The sequence below is a fragment of the Macrobrachium rosenbergii genome, chromosome 9 (genome assembly GCF_040412425.1).
Source record: "Macrobrachium rosenbergii isolate ZJJX-2024 chromosome 9, ASM4041242v1, whole genome shotgun sequence".
Lineage (NCBI taxonomy): Eukaryota > Metazoa > Arthropoda > Malacostraca > Decapoda > Palaemonidae > Macrobrachium > Macrobrachium rosenbergii.
The window spans coordinates 13,247,662-13,267,661 of NC_089749.1; the positions used below are offsets into that span (position 1 = coordinate 13,247,662).

The following is a 20,000-nucleotide window of genomic DNA, read 5'->3' on the forward strand; positions in this document are numbered from 1 at the left end:
TAAAATGCGGAACCAGCTGATCTTCCCGTAACTAAAGAAAACGGACAGACGAGGCAATGGAAGGGGATACTTCGACAAAAAGACAGCTGAGACTAATAAGTGGATATGTAGGAAAAGAAATAAATTGATGGGACACCCTTCCACCCTCTTGCACAGAAGAGTCACCTGGTTGGAAAATTCTCAATGAAGAGGAATTACTCTCAAGTTATGGACTCCAGCGTGATTAATTATCGTCTCAAATGTCTTTAAAGTCTCTTAGGAAAGCCATTTTTTTAACATTTCAAGTTTATACGCATTTTTTTTCCATTAAAGAGAAATCATATACATGAGCTGATAAACAACTATGTATGAGTTTACGTATTATTTATGAGTGACTTTTTATACGTATGTTCATATCTACGTATGTATTGCATACATGCACCCGTTAAATATGCATATTTGTATAAAAACATACTCTATACCTTTCTACGTATTAACTATCACGCATGCAAGCATAACTGTAACCCTTTTTAAAGGTATGATTATACGTACACAAACATATATATTATATATATACATATATATGTGTGTATATGTGTGTGTATACACACACACACACGTCACCTATGAACCCACGGTCCTTAAAGTAATCGTCGAAGGCTATTGAGTGTGAGTACAATGCGTAAAAAAAAAAAAAAAAAAACCCACCGAGAGCGTCATAGAAGACCATAGAATGCAGGAAACAAAGAGAGAGAGAGAGAGAGAGAGAGGAGAAGAATAAAAGGAAGAAAAAACATGACTACGGAAACTCATAGGGAACAGTCAGGGTACAAAGTAATGGTGCCTCGTCAATGCACAACAAACTAGCCGAGAGTGAAATCGGTTGCACAAACAATCGCGCGCATGCATGCATGCATGCACACGCGCACAAGCACACACACACACACACACACACAAGCACACAGATCGGAATATCATCTGTCGTTATCGAATGGTTTTAAAAGTGGCGAACTTCGAGGGGTCTTTGTTAAGCAAAGATGAGGCAGCGGGACGGACAAGAGAACAGGGGGTTTAAACTGGGCTTTTCAAGAGAGCCAATACGCGAGACTTTCTAATGAAAGGAAACTTGCAATGCGTACATACATACATACACACAATATATATATATATATATATATTATATATATACACATACACACATACATTATAAAAAAACACCGTTCATAATGAATGCGTCCAATAATATACGTACATGTTTATTAATCGAGTCATGCATATGAATTCTCGTTAATGAAAAAAATGCGTATATACGCAATTTCGAAGTCTTCCAGAAAACCAAAACACCAACACTGCTTCTGTGTGTATAGAATCTTTAATTAATATATATATATATATATATATATATATATATATATATATATATATATATATATACTGTATATATGTATATATATATTTATATTATATATAATATAAATACTATAATATATACAGTATATATATATATATATATATATATATATATATATATATATATATATATATATATATATATATATATGTATATATATATATATATATATATACATCATCGCCCCAACGTCACGTGACCCAAAGGGCCTCTGGTGAAATTCTGCTACTCCTGTCTTCCCTGTGCTATAGCTTTCACAAATCTCCACAACACTAAACTCAACTGATGGGAAAGAAGAAACTACCACGGTCGCAACAAAAGAAATAAATAAATAAAAACAGACAAAACATATAAAAAAAAAAATCAACGACAGGCAAAAACAGGTAAAATATGAGAAGAGGTACGACAAAGCCATAACAAAAGAAATCACAATAAATAAAAGCATGAAAATAAAACACAAGTTACTCCACAACAGGTAAAAAAGATTTTTAAAAAATAAATGAAAAAAAGGTACTGCTGAAATGGAAATATCCCGGATGTTGCATCCGGATGAGAATGTAGAGAGTGATATCCTTTCAAAAAAATAATTAAAAAATGCGGACTTTTTTTTTTTTTAATGAATTTTAACTAAACTATGCGATATTTGACACAGTCAGATATTTCCCTTCCTTTATTAAATATCTCTGTCCACAAACGTATATGCATTTATGGAAGTGTAAGTCAGTTTTGTGCATATGTATAAATGTATATTTGTATGTACACATCAGTGCTGTATTCCCTTACATGGATACTTCTTCTTCTTCTTCTTCTTCTTCTTCTTATTATTATTATTATTATTATTATTATTATTATTATTATTATTATTCAGGAGAAGAACCCTAGTCACATGGAACAAACCTGTAGAAGCCATCAACTTGAAATTATTATTATTATTATTATTATTATTATTATTATTATTATTATTATTATTATTCAGGAGATGAACCCTATTTATATGGAACAAGCCTGCAGAAGCCATTAACTTGAAATTATTATTTTTATTATTATTCGGGAGATAAACCCTATTCAAATGCAACAAGCCTACAGAATCCATTAAATTGAAATTCAACCTTCCAAAGAATACAGTGTTCATTTGCAAGAAATTACAGAAGATAACAGGAAGAACAGAAAGAAGAGTTCAGTTATTAGAAAACAAAGATGAATGATCAAATTAATAAACGGGTAAAATGTAAAAAAATTTTTAAAAATACTTATTGACTTGACCGTCTATTCAACTTCATTTATCTTTGTTTTATATTTATTAGATTCAGTTTCTACACATCTACTTTTCCTTTTATCTAATCAACTCTGATGAAAGTTTGAGGAGTGGAGGCGGGGAACCGGTTGTTAGAAGGACAAGCAATAATATATATATATATATATATATATATATATATATATATATATATATATATATATATATATATATATCAAAGTCGATCTCTTGCACAATTGTTCTGATCACCAATACATTTTACGGCAACCAGAAGGTGGGGACAGATAGTCCCTGGAAAGCTTGTACGTTTGTTGGAATAAATATCTCTGCTAGATACCACAATACCACCCTGAAAACGAAGTAATATATATATATATTATATATATATATATATATATATATAAAATATATCTATTATATATATAGATAGTTAATCTTACGCAATACGGCACATCTCGTTAATGTTTAATATACAACATGACCACTCTTTCTTGCAACGCGTCACTGAGAACAGTAGTCAGGTATTAAAATATTTAATTCATGTGGCGTTGGCGGAAACAAGACCACCTTTCCCGTCATTTTCAATTATTAAGTGAAATCTGTCTTTCCCAAATGGTCCAAAATTAGCCACTGTGAGTGACAATGATTAAGAGTGAATGACTGAGTGAGGGCATATGATTGATCGGTATGGGTAGTTATTTTAAAATGCCATCGTTAGTTCATTCTTAACGCTGTTGAGTGGGTAGGACATTTTCCCATTTTCAGACAATCCTCTGAGGGAGGAATAATGTCCTTCGTTTCTTTTGAGATCAGGACCTTTTTTTTTTTTTTTACTTCCAACCTTCTCTTTCTTTATTCAACGATGTTCGAATCAATGATATATATCGTTTAATATATTTTTTAATATTTTAATATTTTCAATTTTTAAAATATTTCTACAACCAGACTGAATTAAAAACAGCGTATAATGCTGTATGAAACTCTCAGCCACGGCCCATGAAACTCTCAGCCGCGGCCCTAAGAAACTTTCAGCCACAGCCCGGTGGTGGCCTGTGTTGTTGGCACCATAGCGGTGCCAGACGAACGATCATGGCTAAAATTAACCTTGCATAAAATAAAAACTACTGAGGCTAGGGGGCTGCAATTTGGTATGCTCGATGATTGGAGGGTGTATGATCAACATACCAATTTGCAGCCCTCTAGCCTCAGTAGGTTTTAAGAAATGAGGTTGGACGGACAGACAAAAAAGCCACCTCAAAAGTTTTCTTTTACAGAAAACTAAAAAATGAAAGAGCTTGCCCTTCAATCCCCCTTAGCAGCTAACGGGTCAGAATATTCCAGACACAGCCAGAATAGGAATGGGATAAGAATTCCTAGCAGCGGGGTAGGGAATTAGACTCTGATAATCTCTTAGCAGACTGCGTCATCATTTTATAATGGTTTTCATAGAGTTCCAAGTGGGAGCTTCTCCTTCATTCCTCACTTGGGTTATATAAGAATGCTGGAGACGATTCAGCAAAGTACAGGTTGTCGTCAGGCACTTTTACTAAAAAAAAAAATCTGTATTTAATTGAATATAATTTTTGTGTATTGCAATATACCGCAATTCTGATATTCATATTTGCGATAAACATACTATAATACAGCATTGTACTCAGTTTGTATGACATATATATATATATATATATATGTATATATATATATATATATATATATACATATATATATATGTGTGTGTGTGTGTGTGTGTGCATACATATACAGTATATATGCATAATATACACATATACAGTAGATACACAAACAAACACACACATGTATATGTACATATATATGTCTATACATATATATATATATATGTATATACATAAATATACATATATATAGATCCGTCTATATTCATAAATACACACATACATACAAATACATAAACTCTAAAAACTGAAAGTGCAATTGGCTCCGTATCCATTTACAATGTTTGTAAACAAACATATACTGAAAGCATGAGAGAGAGAGAGAGAGAGAGAGAGAGAGAGAGAGAGAGAGAGAGAGAGAGAGAGAGAGAGAAGAGAAAATACAAATGGGAGGGAAACGTGAGGCGGACTTTTGGAAAATGGAGACAAATGAGTATATCACTGTTCAGAGAAAAGAGGAGGGGAGGATATGGATAAAGGAAGAAATAAAAGCAAAAGAACAAAAAAAAAAAAAGATAAAAAAGAAAACAAAAAGATAAAAAAAGAAAACAAAAGGTCGACGAATATGGGACAAAGACTCGTTTCCCAAAACGCGAGCGAATGGGAATGAGAAGTGAACCGGAGAAGAGAACGAGTAAATTCCCTATGAGGTTTCAGATAAATTCCCTGCAAGAGTAAGAGTAAATTCCCTGAAAGAGAACGAATAAATTCCCCCTGAGAATTCAGATAAATTCCCTAGAAGAGATGAATAAATTCCCTGAAAGAGTAAGAATAAACTCCCTGGAAAAGAACGAATAAATTCCATAGGCAATTTCAGATAAATTCCCTTGAAGAGTAAGAATATATTCCATGGAAGAGACCGAATAAATTCCCTATGAGATTTCAGATAAATTCTCTAAAAGAGTAAGAAAATATTCCATGGAAGAGAACGAATAAATTCTCTAGGAGATTTCAGATAAATTCTCTAGAAGAGTAAGAATATGTTCCATGGAAGAGACCGAATAAATTCTCTATGAGATTTCAGATAAATTCCCTAGAAGAGTAAGTATATATTCCATAGAAGAGAACGAATACACTCCTAGGGGAGGACGAATAAATTCCATGGCAGAGAACGAATAAATTCCCAAGGAAGTTTCAGATAAAATGCCATAGAGAAGGATGGATAAATTTCCTGGAAGAGAACGAATAAATTCCCTAGGAGAGCAAAAATAAAATCCCAGAAGAATTCAGAAAAATACCTAGAAGACTACACATAAACTCCTTGGAAGAGCACAAATAAATTCCCTAAGAAAACAACAAAAACTCCTAGAATACAAATAAATTCCCTGGAAGAATGCGAATAAATTTCCCTGAGGAGTACAAATACATTACTGAGACGATTGCAAATAAATTTCCTAGAAGAGTACAAATAAACTCTCCTGGGGAGTGCAAATAAATTCCCTGTGAATAAATTTCCTAGAAGAGTACAAATAAAATCCCTGATAATAAAATTTCCTAGAAGAGCACAAATAAATTTCCCGAGAGGAGTACAAATAAACTCCCTGAGAAGGGTGCAAATAAATTCCCTACAAGAGCACAAATAAATTCCCTAAGCTGAAAGAATAGCTCATAAGACAAAAAATTTCTTGAGAATAAAAATGAATAGGATAAAAAACATTATTTTAATCTCCACAGGCCACGAAACGAGAAGATGAAAACACACGAATAAATTCCCACGTAAACGAACGACCATATTATATAACCGAGAATCGAATAAGTGGGGGAAATACACAAAAGGGAAGAACAGAATTATATAATGGGATGAAATCTCCTAAGAGGAAGAAAAGGGGGAAGTCCAACAATGAGAATAATTGGCGAAATCTCGATAAATATGAGAATTACGGCAACACGAGAAGAGCCAACGATTAAAAACGAAAGGGGAGCATAGTCTAACGAGATGAATTGAATGAGGGAGAAATTAACTGTAACGAAATGAATAACAAGTAAAAAATGAGTTTTCTGCACAGCGTATAGTGCTGTATGAAGCTTTCAGCCACGGCCCATGAAACTCTTAGCCGCGAACCTTAGCCATAATCGTACTTCTGGCACAGATGTAGGTATCAACAACACAGGCCACCACCGGACGGTGGCTGAGTTCCATGGGCCGTGGCTGAGGCCACCACCGGGCCGTGGCTGAGTTTCATGGGCCGCGGCTAAAAGTTTCATGGGCCGTGGATGAAAGTTTCATACAGCATTAACTTCAACCTTAAATAAAATAAACACTACTGGGGCTAGAGGGCTGCAATTTGGTGGTTATGTTTGATGATTGGAGGGTGGATGATCAACATACCAGTTTGCAGCCCTCTAGCCTCAGTAGTTTTTCAGATCTGAGGGCGGACAGAGAAAGCAGGCACAATAGTTTTCTTTTACAAAAAACTAAAAATTAAATATTGCACACACACAAAACAATAAGAAAATGAATAAACAGCAATAATAAATCAAAACAGTACGAGAAGATTGAAAGGATTCAGAGGGTGAATATCTGGGCCATCGCCAAATCAGTAAATAAAAACAAATAAAACCTTAATAATTCTGTTCTATATTCTAATCAACAATTCCTTGCCTCACTGCCACCCGGTCACAAAATCTGGCTGAAATTCATCAATAGATTTTGGAGTTATCTCATGGACGGAGAGATAAAATGGGTGCCTTCTAAACAAACAAATAAGGGAGAATGTTTAATCTGCGTCCGCTTTCGTAGAATTAAGGAATATACGAAAAATCAAAAACAAAATTGATTTTCATAATCCAATAACAAATTATCTGTACTTACAAGTGTCAATAAATAATGGATAGTTCTGTCGAATGCCTTAATTATGAGGATGATTATCATGACATCGATAATGATTATTCGTCTTGATCGTCATCATGACACTTGCTCTTACCGTTACTGCGCAGGCGCATGGATTTAGGAAGAAGAGTGAATTTGTAAACTACTTCTTCGTTCACAGATGAAATGTGAAATTAGAGGGTAATTGGTGTTTCGTGCTTTTTGAAGCCACCCGCATATAGTTAAAAGCAGAATTACCATTATTATTATTATTATTACATTAGAATTAATACCATCCGTTTCTCCGTCAACACTGCAACATCTCTCATCGTCTACCATCCGTAATTACATAACTAATCTTATTTTCATTTCAGACACACGTCTGCCTCTTTTTTCCCCTTTTCTCCGCCTGTCTCTCTCTCTCTCTCTCTCTCTCTCTCTCTCTCTCTCTCTTTCTCTCTCACTGAATATTCAACGAGACCATTTGTCAATAGGAGTTCCCTAATGCGGAATATTGATTTTTTCTCTCTGATGCTTTGCATACGCCCATAAATTAACATATTATCACAGCTTTTGCCGCTGCTGGACTGAGAGAGAGAGAGAGAGAGAGAGAGAGAGAGAGAGAGAGAGAGAGAGAGAGAGAGAGAGATGGATACTGAATCCATTGAGGGGTATTCGCATTTTTTAAAATTATTTATTTATAATTTTTTAAAATTTACAAGAGTGATATTTCTGGCCCGCCTTCCTTTCATTCACTTCGCAGTCCAACAACTTCCACTTTCTGGTCCACAAGACTCCCTTCCTCCTGCCCCCCCCCTTCCCAAAAGCCCCACTTCCATTCAACCCCCCTCCCCCACCACCACCTCGCCGACGACCACTGGTTGAAAAATTCCAGTATTTTTCTTGATTCTTACTCTTCTAATTCCAGGATTTCCAGTAATTTTCTAATTCTTGCTCATCTAATCCTAGCATTTACAGTACTTTTATACTTCTTGCTCTTCTAATTCTAGCATTTCCAGTATTTTTCTAATTCTGGCTCTCATAATTCCAGGATTTCATGTGTTTTTCTAATTCTTGCTCTTCTAATTCCAGGGTTTCCAGTAATTTTATAATTCTTGCTTTTCTAATTCTGGTATTTCCAGTATTTTTCGAAATCTTGCTCTTCTAATTCTAGTATTTCCATTATTTTTCTAATTCTTGCTCTCCTAATCCTAGCATTTCCTCCTCATTCCTCAGCACACGACCTCATGAAAATTCTCATCTTAGCTAAATTCAACATTCATTGCTGACCTCACAAATGTTCTGTGCATCCTGTCTTGGACCTGACATTCATTCTCCAGTTACACAGGTGCCCAGTTACCATCCTATTTTGGTTTTCTGTAAAAGAAAACTATTGTGCCGGCTTTGTCTGTACGTCCGCACTTTATTCTGTACGCCCTCAGATCTTAAAAACTACTGAGGCTTGAGGGCTGCAAATTCGCATGTGGATCATCCACCCTCCTATCATCGAGCATATCAAATTGCAGTCCTCTCGCCTCAGTAGTTTTTATTTTATTTAAGGTTAAATTTAGCCATAACCGTGCTTCTGGCAACGATATAGGATAGGCCACCAAGGGCCGTGGTTAAAGTATCACGGGTGGCGGCTCATACAGCATTATACCGAGACCACCGAAAGATAGCTCTATTCTCGGTGACCTTGATGATGCGCTGTACAGAAAACTCGATTGCGCTGAAGAAACTTCGGCGCATTCTTTCAATTTATAGGTCATATTTGCGTCAGATCTATCTGTAAGTGTCAGTCTTAACTCGCTGAATTAACCAATTACTTTCAGCCTTCATCCCTACAAACAATCAATCATCTGGCTTCATCCTAGAATTCAGACATTTTCTACTGAATTTCAAACCTCCGACTTTCATAAAAACCTTCTAGACATCCGTAATTTCCGTTCCACTTCCTCTGCGTAATCGAGTTTTCTGTACAGCGTATAAAGCTGTATGAAACTTTCAGACCCGCCCGGTGGTGGCCTGTGTTATTGGCACCTATAGCGGTGGCTAAATTTAACCTTAAATAAAATAAAAACTACTGAGGCTAGAGGACTGCAATTTGATATGTTTGATGACTGGAGGGTGGATGATCAACTTACCAATTTTCAGCCTTCTAGCCTCCGTAGTTTTTAAGATCTGAGGGATGACAGAAAAAGTGCGGACGGACAGACAAATAGCCATCTCGATAGTTTTCTTGTACAGAAAGATAAAAGCACCAGGTGACGCATGCCCTTCTTCCACGGGACGTCCCGTTCATGGATTGGTCAGGGGTTAAAATGCTAGATGAATTGAACTGAATTTAGAATTTAGGCCAAAGGCCAAGCACTGGGACCTATGAGGTCATTCAGCGCTGAAACGGAAACTGACAGTAAGAAAAGGTTTGAAAGGTGCAACAGGAGGAAAATAAACCTTGCAGTTTCACTATGAATCAATTGCTATGAGAGGGTGGAAAGCAAGATGGAAGAAAGAGAATATGAAAGGAGGTACAGTAAAAGGAACGAAAGGGATTGTAGCTAGGGGCCGAGGGCACGCTGCAAAGAACCTAAAGTAATGCCTACAGTGCACCGCACGAGGTGCACCGACGGCGCTACCCCCTACGGGTGCCAATCAGATCAGTAACTCTGAAATTAATTTTGAAAGCGAGTTATTGACCTGACAGGATGCTACTGTCGGAAATGAGCAGGTAAATTATTGGTGTGTCTCAAAAACAAACAAATAAATAAAAAAGTATATTTAATAAAATAAGCAAGTAAACAAAAACAATAAACATGCATAAAACCTTTAAATAAGTAAACATAACCAAAATCCCCAAAGGAGAAACGCTCTTTTTTACAATATATTTCCCAACGTCCAAGTGAGTGACAGCCCGCACGAAATTATTATCAGCCCGGGAAGGGAAAGTAAGACTGCTGAGAGAGAGAGAGAGAGAGAGAGAGAGAGAGAGAGAGAGAGAGAGAGAGAGAGAGAGCTGAATAAATAAAGTGCCATTTCACCAGAAAGTGTTTCGTCGTCGCCCGGTGCTCGGGACGAAATAAAAGTGATTTACGCTACGCTCCGCTGTCGTAACACTTTTTTTTTTTTTTGGCAAGTGACGGCAATCTCTGAAAGTGTCAAGGTAGGCAGGAACGCTTGTTCGGAGTGATTGCCGGGGATGTGCATCTCACACTTGTACCCCCGGAATTGGGCTGTGTCTTGATATTGCCTTTATCTTCAACTTTATTATTATTATTATGATTATTATTATTATTATTGTTGTTGTTGTTGTTGTATCTGAGAATGGTGTTATTAGGTTTAAGATTATTATTATTGTTGTTGTATCTGAGAATGGTATTATTAGGTTCAACATTAGCCAGTGCTACTAATTTCAGCTTTTATCTTTAAATTCTTCTTCTTCTTTTTCTTATTATTATTGTTGTATCTGCTTTAAATTCTACTAATATCAGCTTTTATCTTTAAATTCTTCTTCTTCTTCTTCTTCTTATTATTATTATTATTATTATTATTATTATTATTATTGTGTCTGAGAATGCTATTATTAGGTTTAAGAATAGCCAGTACTACTAATGTCAGCTTTTATCTTTAAATTCTTCTTCTTTTTCTTCTTCTTCTTCTTTTTATTATTATTATTATTATTATTATTATTATTATTATTATTGGATCTGGGAACACAACGTATCAAGGCCCAGGCTTTTTTGAGCTGCGAATTACATTACTTGGTTTGAAATCAGCTGATGTATTACTGTCATATATTGGCTTAACAATGGAACCATGATGACATTTTATTTCTGAATTTGCTTTTCGCTTTTATTATTCAAAATGGACGAATATCACGCGAAAGAGGCCGAAAAAGCCACGATCACGCAATGTAAAGCTTTCGAAGAACAAAATACTTCTATGTGAAAATGAGACGTTTTAGCATTTCTTGTTAACAAGGCTTTGAATAACGTTGTTGATGTGAGCTTTTAATATTAAAATCATAAGAATGTTAGAAGCTTTTAATTTACGCTCTATACTGGTTAATGTTACTTTGTTAAAGTATAAGTGGCCTTTATAATACCTCTCATTGGCCAATAATATTACTTTTTATGTTTACCCCCAGACTGAAATTAGCTTTTGACAGAAGCTTTTATTTTCTCGGCACAATATAATCATCTGTCAACTTAATAAATACGCTGTTACCAACAGTCAGATTAGCAAATTAACTTATTAACTTGCTAATCAGTTACTGTTTATCTCACCCGCCGGCGATAATATGGACGAGCAAAGTATGAATATAACAGCACTGTATTCGTCAAAGACCGTTGGATCACAATATTTGCATACTATAATAGCTATCGCAGCCTCCCTTGCGTTGTTCTCTCTCTCTCTCGCTCTCTCTCTCTCTCTCTCTCTTATTCTCTCTCTCTCTCTCTTAAAACCTTGTGGCCTCTGTTATGAAAGTTCCATATCTGTGCCACGTCATTCGCTCTTTCAAAGTATTGGTTGCAACCTTTCAGCGTTTCTCTCTCTCTCTCTCTCTCTCTCTCTCTCTCTCATTATTCTAAACCTTGTGGCCTCTGTTATGAAAGTTCCATATCTGTGCCTCGTCAATCGCTCTTTCAAAGTATTGGTTGCAACCTGTTAGCTTCTCTCTCTCTCTCTCTCTCTCTCTCTCCTTTCCCCAATCACGCAACCTTTTAGCTTCTCTCTCTCTCTCTCTCTCTCTCTCTCTCTCTCTCTCTCTCTCTCCTTTCCCCAGTCATACGCCGTCCCATCCCCGTGACAGCTGTACACGTCGCGGGAGGATTTTATTTGACAGCTCGAGAGCTGTCAGTTCTTGACCTAGCATCCTATGTCTCTTCTGCCTAACTTAAAAATGCGTTCTTTCTTTCTTTCATTCTTCGCAATGGTCTCCTCTCCTTTCACGTAAGAGTTTTCTCTTCTTTATCAGTGAGTCTCCCTATTCATGGTTTTACAGATGGTCTACTCCTACGGATATATTGCTGTTCATTCACTTAGCAGCCATACCCTGTTTGTCTCCCCTAAATATTCGATTTTGGGGTCAGGGAAATTGCTAACGTATGTAAAATTTAAATCTCTTTGTTAATTTCTCGTATATTTTAATATAGAGGGGTAGTGAGACAAAATAATAAAAGAGTGCTTTGTGCCAACGAACATGTCAGAATTGTATAAAACATGAATTTGGCAGTCGGAAAAATATATACGTCATTTTAACGGCTGCATTTTTAGTTTTCTGCAAAAGAAAACTATTGTGCCGGGTTTGTTTGTCCATCAGCACTTTTTCCGTCCGCCCTCAGGTCTTAAAAACTACTGAGGCTACAGGGCTGCAAATTGCTATGTTGATCATCCACCCTCCAATCATCAAACATACCAAATTTCAGCCCTCTAGCCTCCTCAGTAGTTTTTATCTTATTTAAGGTTAAAGTTAGCCATACTCGTGCGTCTGGCAACGATATAGGACAGGCCACCACCGGGCCGTGGTTCAAGATTCGTGGGCTGCGGCTTATACAGCGTTAAACCGAGACCACCGAAAGATAGATCTATTTTCGGTGGTCTTGATTACACGCTGTAGCGGCTGTACAGAAAACTCTATTGCGCCGTAGAAACTTCGGCGCATTTTTTACTTATTTTATTTATGGTTAAATTTATCCATAATCGTGTGCCTGGCAACGATATAGGACATGCCACCACCGGGCCGTGATTCAAGATTCATGGGCCGCGGCTCATACATCATTATACCGAGACCACCGAAAGATAGATCTATTTTCGGTGGTCTTGATTACACGCTGTACAGAAAACTCGATTGCTCCGAAGAAATTTCGGGGCATTTTCTACTTGTTTCTAAATGTCAACTATCATACCCATCTCGAATTGCCCTTGACATCAACCCTGACCCCGAGAGGGTATCTAAAAGGGGGTATATTCAAGATACCCACTTTTTAGTATGTTCTTAACTTCAACTCCTCGAGTCTATAATAATGAAAACTTGCTTGGGAAACGCCACAGTGTTTAAACTGCAAAGTTATAAATGATATGTCTCAGTGGTCATAATTCTCATTTCTTTTGTTTAGATTAAATTACTGCAGTTGCATACCTTCCTTATCTGTCCACAGAGAGAGAGAGAGAGAGAGAGAGAGAGAGAGAGAGAGAGAGAGAGAGAGAGAGAGAGAGAGAGAGAGAGAGAGAGAGAGAGAGAGAGAGAGAGAGAGAGAGAGAGTTTCAAATTTTACAAATGGAATTATAATTTACTTATTATTCAGAAGGATTTATTATCATATAAAAAGCTAACAGAGAGAGAGAGAGAGAGAGAGAGAGAGAGAGAGAGAGAGAGAGAGAGAGAGAGATTTATTTTTACGTGGCTAGAGAACCAACTGGTTACCTAATTTTACAAATGGAACTAACCAATTATGACGAGAAATGAATTATTCAGGAAGATTTATTTTCATTATAAAAACGCTGGGCCAACAGATGAGAGAGAGAGAATGAAGAACTAGAGAGAGAGAGAGAGAGAGAGAGAGAGAGAGAGAGAGAGAGAGAGAGAGAATAAATCAATCGACAACTGGTCATAATCAGAGCATAAATTCCGTCCACCCGAATTCACTTGTTTTTCATTTAGTGATTCTACTGAGCCAGACTTATCATCAACAGAGGAGAATGTTCTCCATATGGCTGGAATAAAATAATAGGGATCATCATTACGTAACAATGGAAACATTTGCGGTTTTAATGGAATGTCTGAAAAAAAATAATAACTTTTTCAGGAAAATTTTAGGTCGTTAAAAATGAAGCTAAATTATTTTATATAAACCGTTCAAGTAATAGTTCATCCACAGTAATAAACGAGTAAAAAATGCGCCGAAGTTTCTTCAACGCAATAGAGTTTTCTGTACAGCGTATAACCAAGGCCACCGAAAATAGATCTACCTTTCCGTGGTCTCGGTATAATGCTATATGAGCCGCGGCCCATTAAACTTTGACCACGGCCCGGTGGTGGCCTATTCTATATCGTTGCCAGAAGCACGATTAAGGCTAAATTTAACCTTCAAAAGGAATAAAAATTACTGTAGCTAGAGGGCTGCAATTTGGTAAGTTTGATGATTGGAGGGTGGATGATCAACATACCAATTTGCAGTCCTCTAGCCTCAGTAGGTTTTAAGCTCTGAGGGCGGACAGAAAAAGTGCGGACGGACAGACAAAGCCGTCACAACAGTTTTCTTTTAAAGAAAATTAAAAATAATATTACAAGGTTTAAGAAATCCTTAAGCACTACCATTCCAAGTTAGTTTTGAATAATATTTTATCCATTTCTTACAAAAAAAAATTGAAATAAAATTGATAGGGCAATTTGTTAAAAATAAACTACAAAAATTATATACTTTCAAGAGAAACTTGTTGCAATTCTGCATTGAAAAACTCTGATACAAGCTTATTGAAAAAACCAAACTTATAGAAAAAACTTACCTGAAATTTGGAAGAAAAAACATATTGTCCGCCCATCGAAAAAAACTAGATGTAAATTTGTAAACACTCGTAGGAAAACAAACTTGAAAATAAACTTGACACACATCTGAAGCAAAATAAACTTGTTGTCCATTCGAAAAAAAAACTGTACAAATTACAAAAAACTCTCTTTGGCTACCAATTTGCTCAGATTGGGCAAATCGTTAAAGAGACATTACTATAAAATAAATGAAAACGAAGGCCTAATATATTTCCCATTACAGCCATTCTCAGAGACAAACTCTGATGCACATATAATATAAAACTCCAAAACCTTGATACACATCTATAAAAAAAACTTTGTAAAAAAAATAAAAACCTCATTGCCTGTCGTCCGAAAAAGAACTTGATGCAAATTTGTAGGAAAAACACATTCGTAAAAAAGAGGTAAAAATAAAAAAAAGATCCATTACATGAACAAAACTCTCCTTTGATTCCTGATTTACAAATGAAAAAAATATTTGCCTGTCGACCGCAAGAGAACTTAGGCAAATTTGTGTGAAAACATGCTTAATAAACATCTGAAGCGAATAAACTTGATACTTATTCTTATAAAAAAACCGGTAAAAATAAAAAAAAAACAATCCATTACATGAAAAAAAAAAACTCTCCTTTGACTCCTGATTTATAAAAAAAAAAAAATAATTGCATGTCGACCGCAAGAGAACTTGAAGCAAATTTGTATAAAAACAAGCTTTAATAAATACCTGGAGTGAAGTAAACTTGATATGCATTCCTGAAAAAATTAAAAAATAACAAAACATTAAATGCAAAAAACTCTCCTTTGACTCTTGATTTACAAATGAAAAAATAATTGCCCATCGATCGCAAGAGAACTTAAAGCAAATTCATATGAACACAAGCTTAATAAACATCTGAAATGATATAAAACTGATACGCATTCCTGTGAAAAACTTAAAAAAAAAAACATTAAATGAAAAAACCTCTCCTCTGACTTCTGATTTACAAATAAAAAACCTTATTGCCTGTCGACCTCAAGAGAACTCGAAGCAAATTTGTATTAAAAATAAATTTGATAAACATTCCTAGAGAAAACTGCACATATAAAAAAAAGATCTGTTAAATGCAAAAAAAAAAAAAAAAAAAAACTTTCCTTTGACTCCTGATTTGCTCAGATATGCAAAAGAGCTGTAGACTCGAGTCGTGAGGAAATAGTTGACACAGTTCGTATCTCTGACTTACTTTGGAAGGACCGCAGCAGAGAGATAAGGGATAAGAGGAAAAATTATCATGTGAATGATGTGGGGAGAAGAGAAGAAGTCTGTAAACGGGAGAGAGAGAGAGAGAGAGAGAGAGAGAGAGAGAGAGAGAGAGAGAGAGAGAGAGAGAGAGAGAGAGAGAGAGTCTTTGCATTTAAATTACAGATAACGTGTGTGACAAATATTAGAAAATTAAGTTAGAGAGAGAGAGAGAGAGAGAGAGAGAGAGAGAGAGAGAGAGAGAGAGAGAGAGAGAGAGAGAGAGAGAGAGAATTACCTTAAATTAGACTATACATAACCTGTAACCTGTACGTATCAACTATTAGTAATTAAGTTGAGAGAGAGAGAGAGAGAGAGAGAGAGAGAGAGAGAGAGAGAGAGAGAGAGAGAGAGAGAGAGAAAATTACCTTAAATTAGACTATACATAACCTGTAACCTGTACGTATCAACTATCAGTAATTAAGTTGAGAGAGAGAGAGAGAGAGAGAGAGAGAGAGAGAGAGAGAGAGAGAGAGAGAGAGAGAGAGAGAGAGTACCAAACCACAGCGATTTCAGTGTAATCTATGCTTCATTACGCAATGAAGAATTGTAATTAAAAAGCACAAGAGAAAATTCAAAATGCATAAATAATCTTGGATATTTAAAATACATAAAGTAATCTCAATGAAAGACAGGTTTCAAGTCTGATTCGTCAGAACGATGACCTCTTGATTAATAAAACGGTTGGAAGCACGAAAGATATTAAACAACTAAAAAATGCGCTGAAGTGTCTTCCGCGCGATCGAGTTTTCTGTACAGCCGCTACGGAGTATAATCTAGGCCACCGAAAACAAATCTATCTTTCGGTGGTCTCGGTATAATGCTGTATGAGCAGCGGTCCATGAAACTTTAATCACGGCCCGGTGGTGGCCTATCCCATATCGTTGCCAGAAGCACGATTTGGCTAACTTTAACCTTAAATGAAATAAAAAACTACTGAGGCTAGAGGGCTGCAATTTGATAAGTTTGATGACTGGAGGGTGGATGATCAACATATCAATTTTTAGCCCTCTGGCCTCGGTAGTTTTTACGATCTGAGAGCGGACGGACCGACAAAGCCGGGACAATAGTTTTCTTTCACAGAAAACTAAAAGCCTGAAGACATATTAACAAAATAATAATAATCACTGTAATTGACATAGTTTGTTGAGTCGCAGGAACAAGTCGATCGGTAATTTAATTTGAATATTCAACTAAATTTCAAGGAAATGTGTAAAGTTATAATAATCAATTATACTTAGCCACAATTATACAGGCTACTAATTCAAGGCAATAAAAAAATGATTTAAGCTTTGTAGCTATGCAGGACTTGAACCAAATGACTGAGACTCTCTCTCTCTCTCTCTCTCTCTCTCATTAAGTTAAACCTCGTGGCCTTTGTTACGCTTAAGTTCTACATCAGAGCCTCGTCACTCTGTCTTTTCAAGTATTGCTTTAAACCTCTCTCTCTCTCTCTCTCTCTCTCTCTCTCTCTCTTTTCAAGTATTGTTTTAAACCTCTCTCTCTCTCTCTCTCTCTCTCTCTCTCTCTCTCTCTCTCTCTCTCTCTCTCTCTCTCGAATTAATCTATATTTTTGTGGCTTTTGTTAAATAATGCCCTCTATCAGAGCCTCGTCACTCTCTCTTTTGAAGTATGGCTTTAAACTTTTAGGCCTCTCTCTCTCTCTCTCTCTCTCTCTCTCTCTCTCTCTCTCTCTCTCTCTCTCTCTCTCTCTCTCTCGTCTGAAAAAAAAAAACTGAGGCATTATTGGAAAACCATGAGAGGTGGATGCGGGATTAATTCACTAAAAGGAAGCTCTAATAGCAGAGGGCCTGACGCTTTGAACAAATAGGGGTTTACCAGAGGCATAAAAGGATCACACCACGTTTTGGGAATTTGCCAGTATATATATATATATATATATATATATATATATATATATATATATATATATATATATATATATATATATATACATATATACATATATACAGATATATATATATATATATATGTATGCATGTATACGTTTATATATATATGTATATATATACATAAGGTTTTGTGTATATATATATAAATATATATATATATATATATATATATATATATATAATATATATATATATATATATATATATATATATATATATATATATATATATATATATATATATATCGTATATATATATAATGACATTCAGACATAAGCAGACACACACATATGTACATACATATTGTCATATTGTCATGTGTATATATATATACAGTATATACATATATACTGTATATATATTATACGTATATATGACATTCAGACACACGCAGACACACACCACACATATATACATACATACATATAACATACATTCAACATACGCAAAAATACGACACCTTCCCCCTCAAACAAAAAATTGCAAAACACTTTTCGCAATAAAAAAATTCATTAGAAAAAGTACCTGCAATGAGCAAACGCTAACGTAATCTACTGCAGCGTGAAATTGACTAAACTGAGTTGAATACCTTATACGGGCTTCATGATTCGTCTGGTGCGAATGGCAACTTTTTATTTCGATTGAATCTCCACAATAGCACTTAATTCCCAGTGCCAGATGTACGATGACCCAAGAAAATACATGTCGACTTATGATCTTAGTTTGTGTTTGTGTGTTTGCGTGTGTACTGCGACGATTCGTCTGGTGCGAATGGTAACTTTTATTTCAGCTGAATCACTACAATGGCACTTAATTCCCAGTGGGAGTGAGATGTACGATGACACACAAAAATAAATAAAGAATTATTCTCATAATTTTTCTGCTTATAAGCCTGTTTATGTGTGTGTGTGTGTGTGTGCTATGTACGATGAGACATAAATAAGTATTGAATTATTCTCATAGTTTTTCTGATGTTTTATAAGTGAGTGTGTGTGTGTGTGTGTGTGTGTGTGTGTGTGTGTGTGTGTGTGTGTGTGTGTGTGTGTGTGTGTGTAGTATGACGATTCGTCTGGTGCAAATGGCAACCATTTCACTTAATTCTCAGTGGAAGTCAGGTGTACGATGAGACAAAAAATTAATATAGAATTATTCTCATAGTTTTCCTAATGTTTTATAAGCATGTGTGTGTGTGTTTGTGTAAGTGTGTGTGTGCTTAATCACTACAATAGCACTTAATTCCCAGCAGAACCCAGATGTAGGATGACCCATGAAAGTACAGAAGGAATTATGATAATTTTTCTATTGTTTTACAACCCCGTGCGTGTGTGTGTGTGCGTGCGTGTTTCAAAATTAATCATTCCGGCGGCGGTCACCTTCACAGAATTAATCATCTATCGTTTTCCCAAACAGTAATGAAATATTGGGCCGACAAATACTCATCAGTGCGACGCTTTAAGCACTAATCAATCAATTGATGTTGGTGGTGCGAAATGCCAGTATTTAATAAGATTAATACATGGGAAAATACGTGTACGAGTCCGTGCATAATTAAATAGATTAAAAAGGTATTTGAAAGTAGTACGATTAAAATGAAACTTAAATGACTCATTATATATATATATATATATATATATATATATATATATATATATATATATATACTGTATATATATATATATATATATATATATATATATATATATATATATATATATATATATATATATATTATTTTAATGGCAGTAATTACTTACCTTGAACTGCCACAAAGGTACATTTGCTGTCTTCAATTTTCCCTATTTTGAGCCAGTTATATAAAGTTATTATAGGAAAATCCAGATTATCTGTTTATCTGTCTATAAAACAGTATATATACACATATATTATATATATCATATAATATATATTTATATATATTATAATATATATACAGTATATATACACACATATACATTTCCATTAAATCACGAATGAAAATGATTTCTCGTGAACTTCCAAATGATGAAATCAGCTCCAAGTAAACAAGAAACAAAATCTGCAAAATCTGGGGCAACTCACCTGTTAACTGCCCTCCTGGTTTGAAACGTCGACGGAGTTCGAATCCACCTTTCGCCAGACTTCCTTTACTTTTGGGG

At 35.4% G+C, this 20,000-nt stretch overlaps 1 protein-coding gene across 2 annotated transcripts in view; it reads right to left on the minus strand.

The window, feature by feature from the left end:
* The window catches only part of LOC136841468 (neuropeptide Y receptor type 6-like), a 393,507-nt gene that overhangs the window by 21,497 nt on the left and 352,010 nt on the right, over positions 1-20,000 (minus strand). The window contains exons 3-4 of one of the 2 annotated variants that reach the window (XM_067108415.1): positions 19,924-20,000; positions 15,401-15,429 (exon numbers count right to left, since the gene is read on the minus strand). The exon at positions 19,924-20,000 is cut by the window's right edge and continues 33 nt beyond it. In XM_067108415.1, the coding sequence (XP_066964516.1) occupies positions 15,401-15,429; positions 19,924-20,000 (106 nt within the window). The remainder of the gene's footprint in view (positions 1-15,400; positions 15,430-19,923) is intronic. The other variant, XM_067108414.1, reaches the window with a different exon arrangement.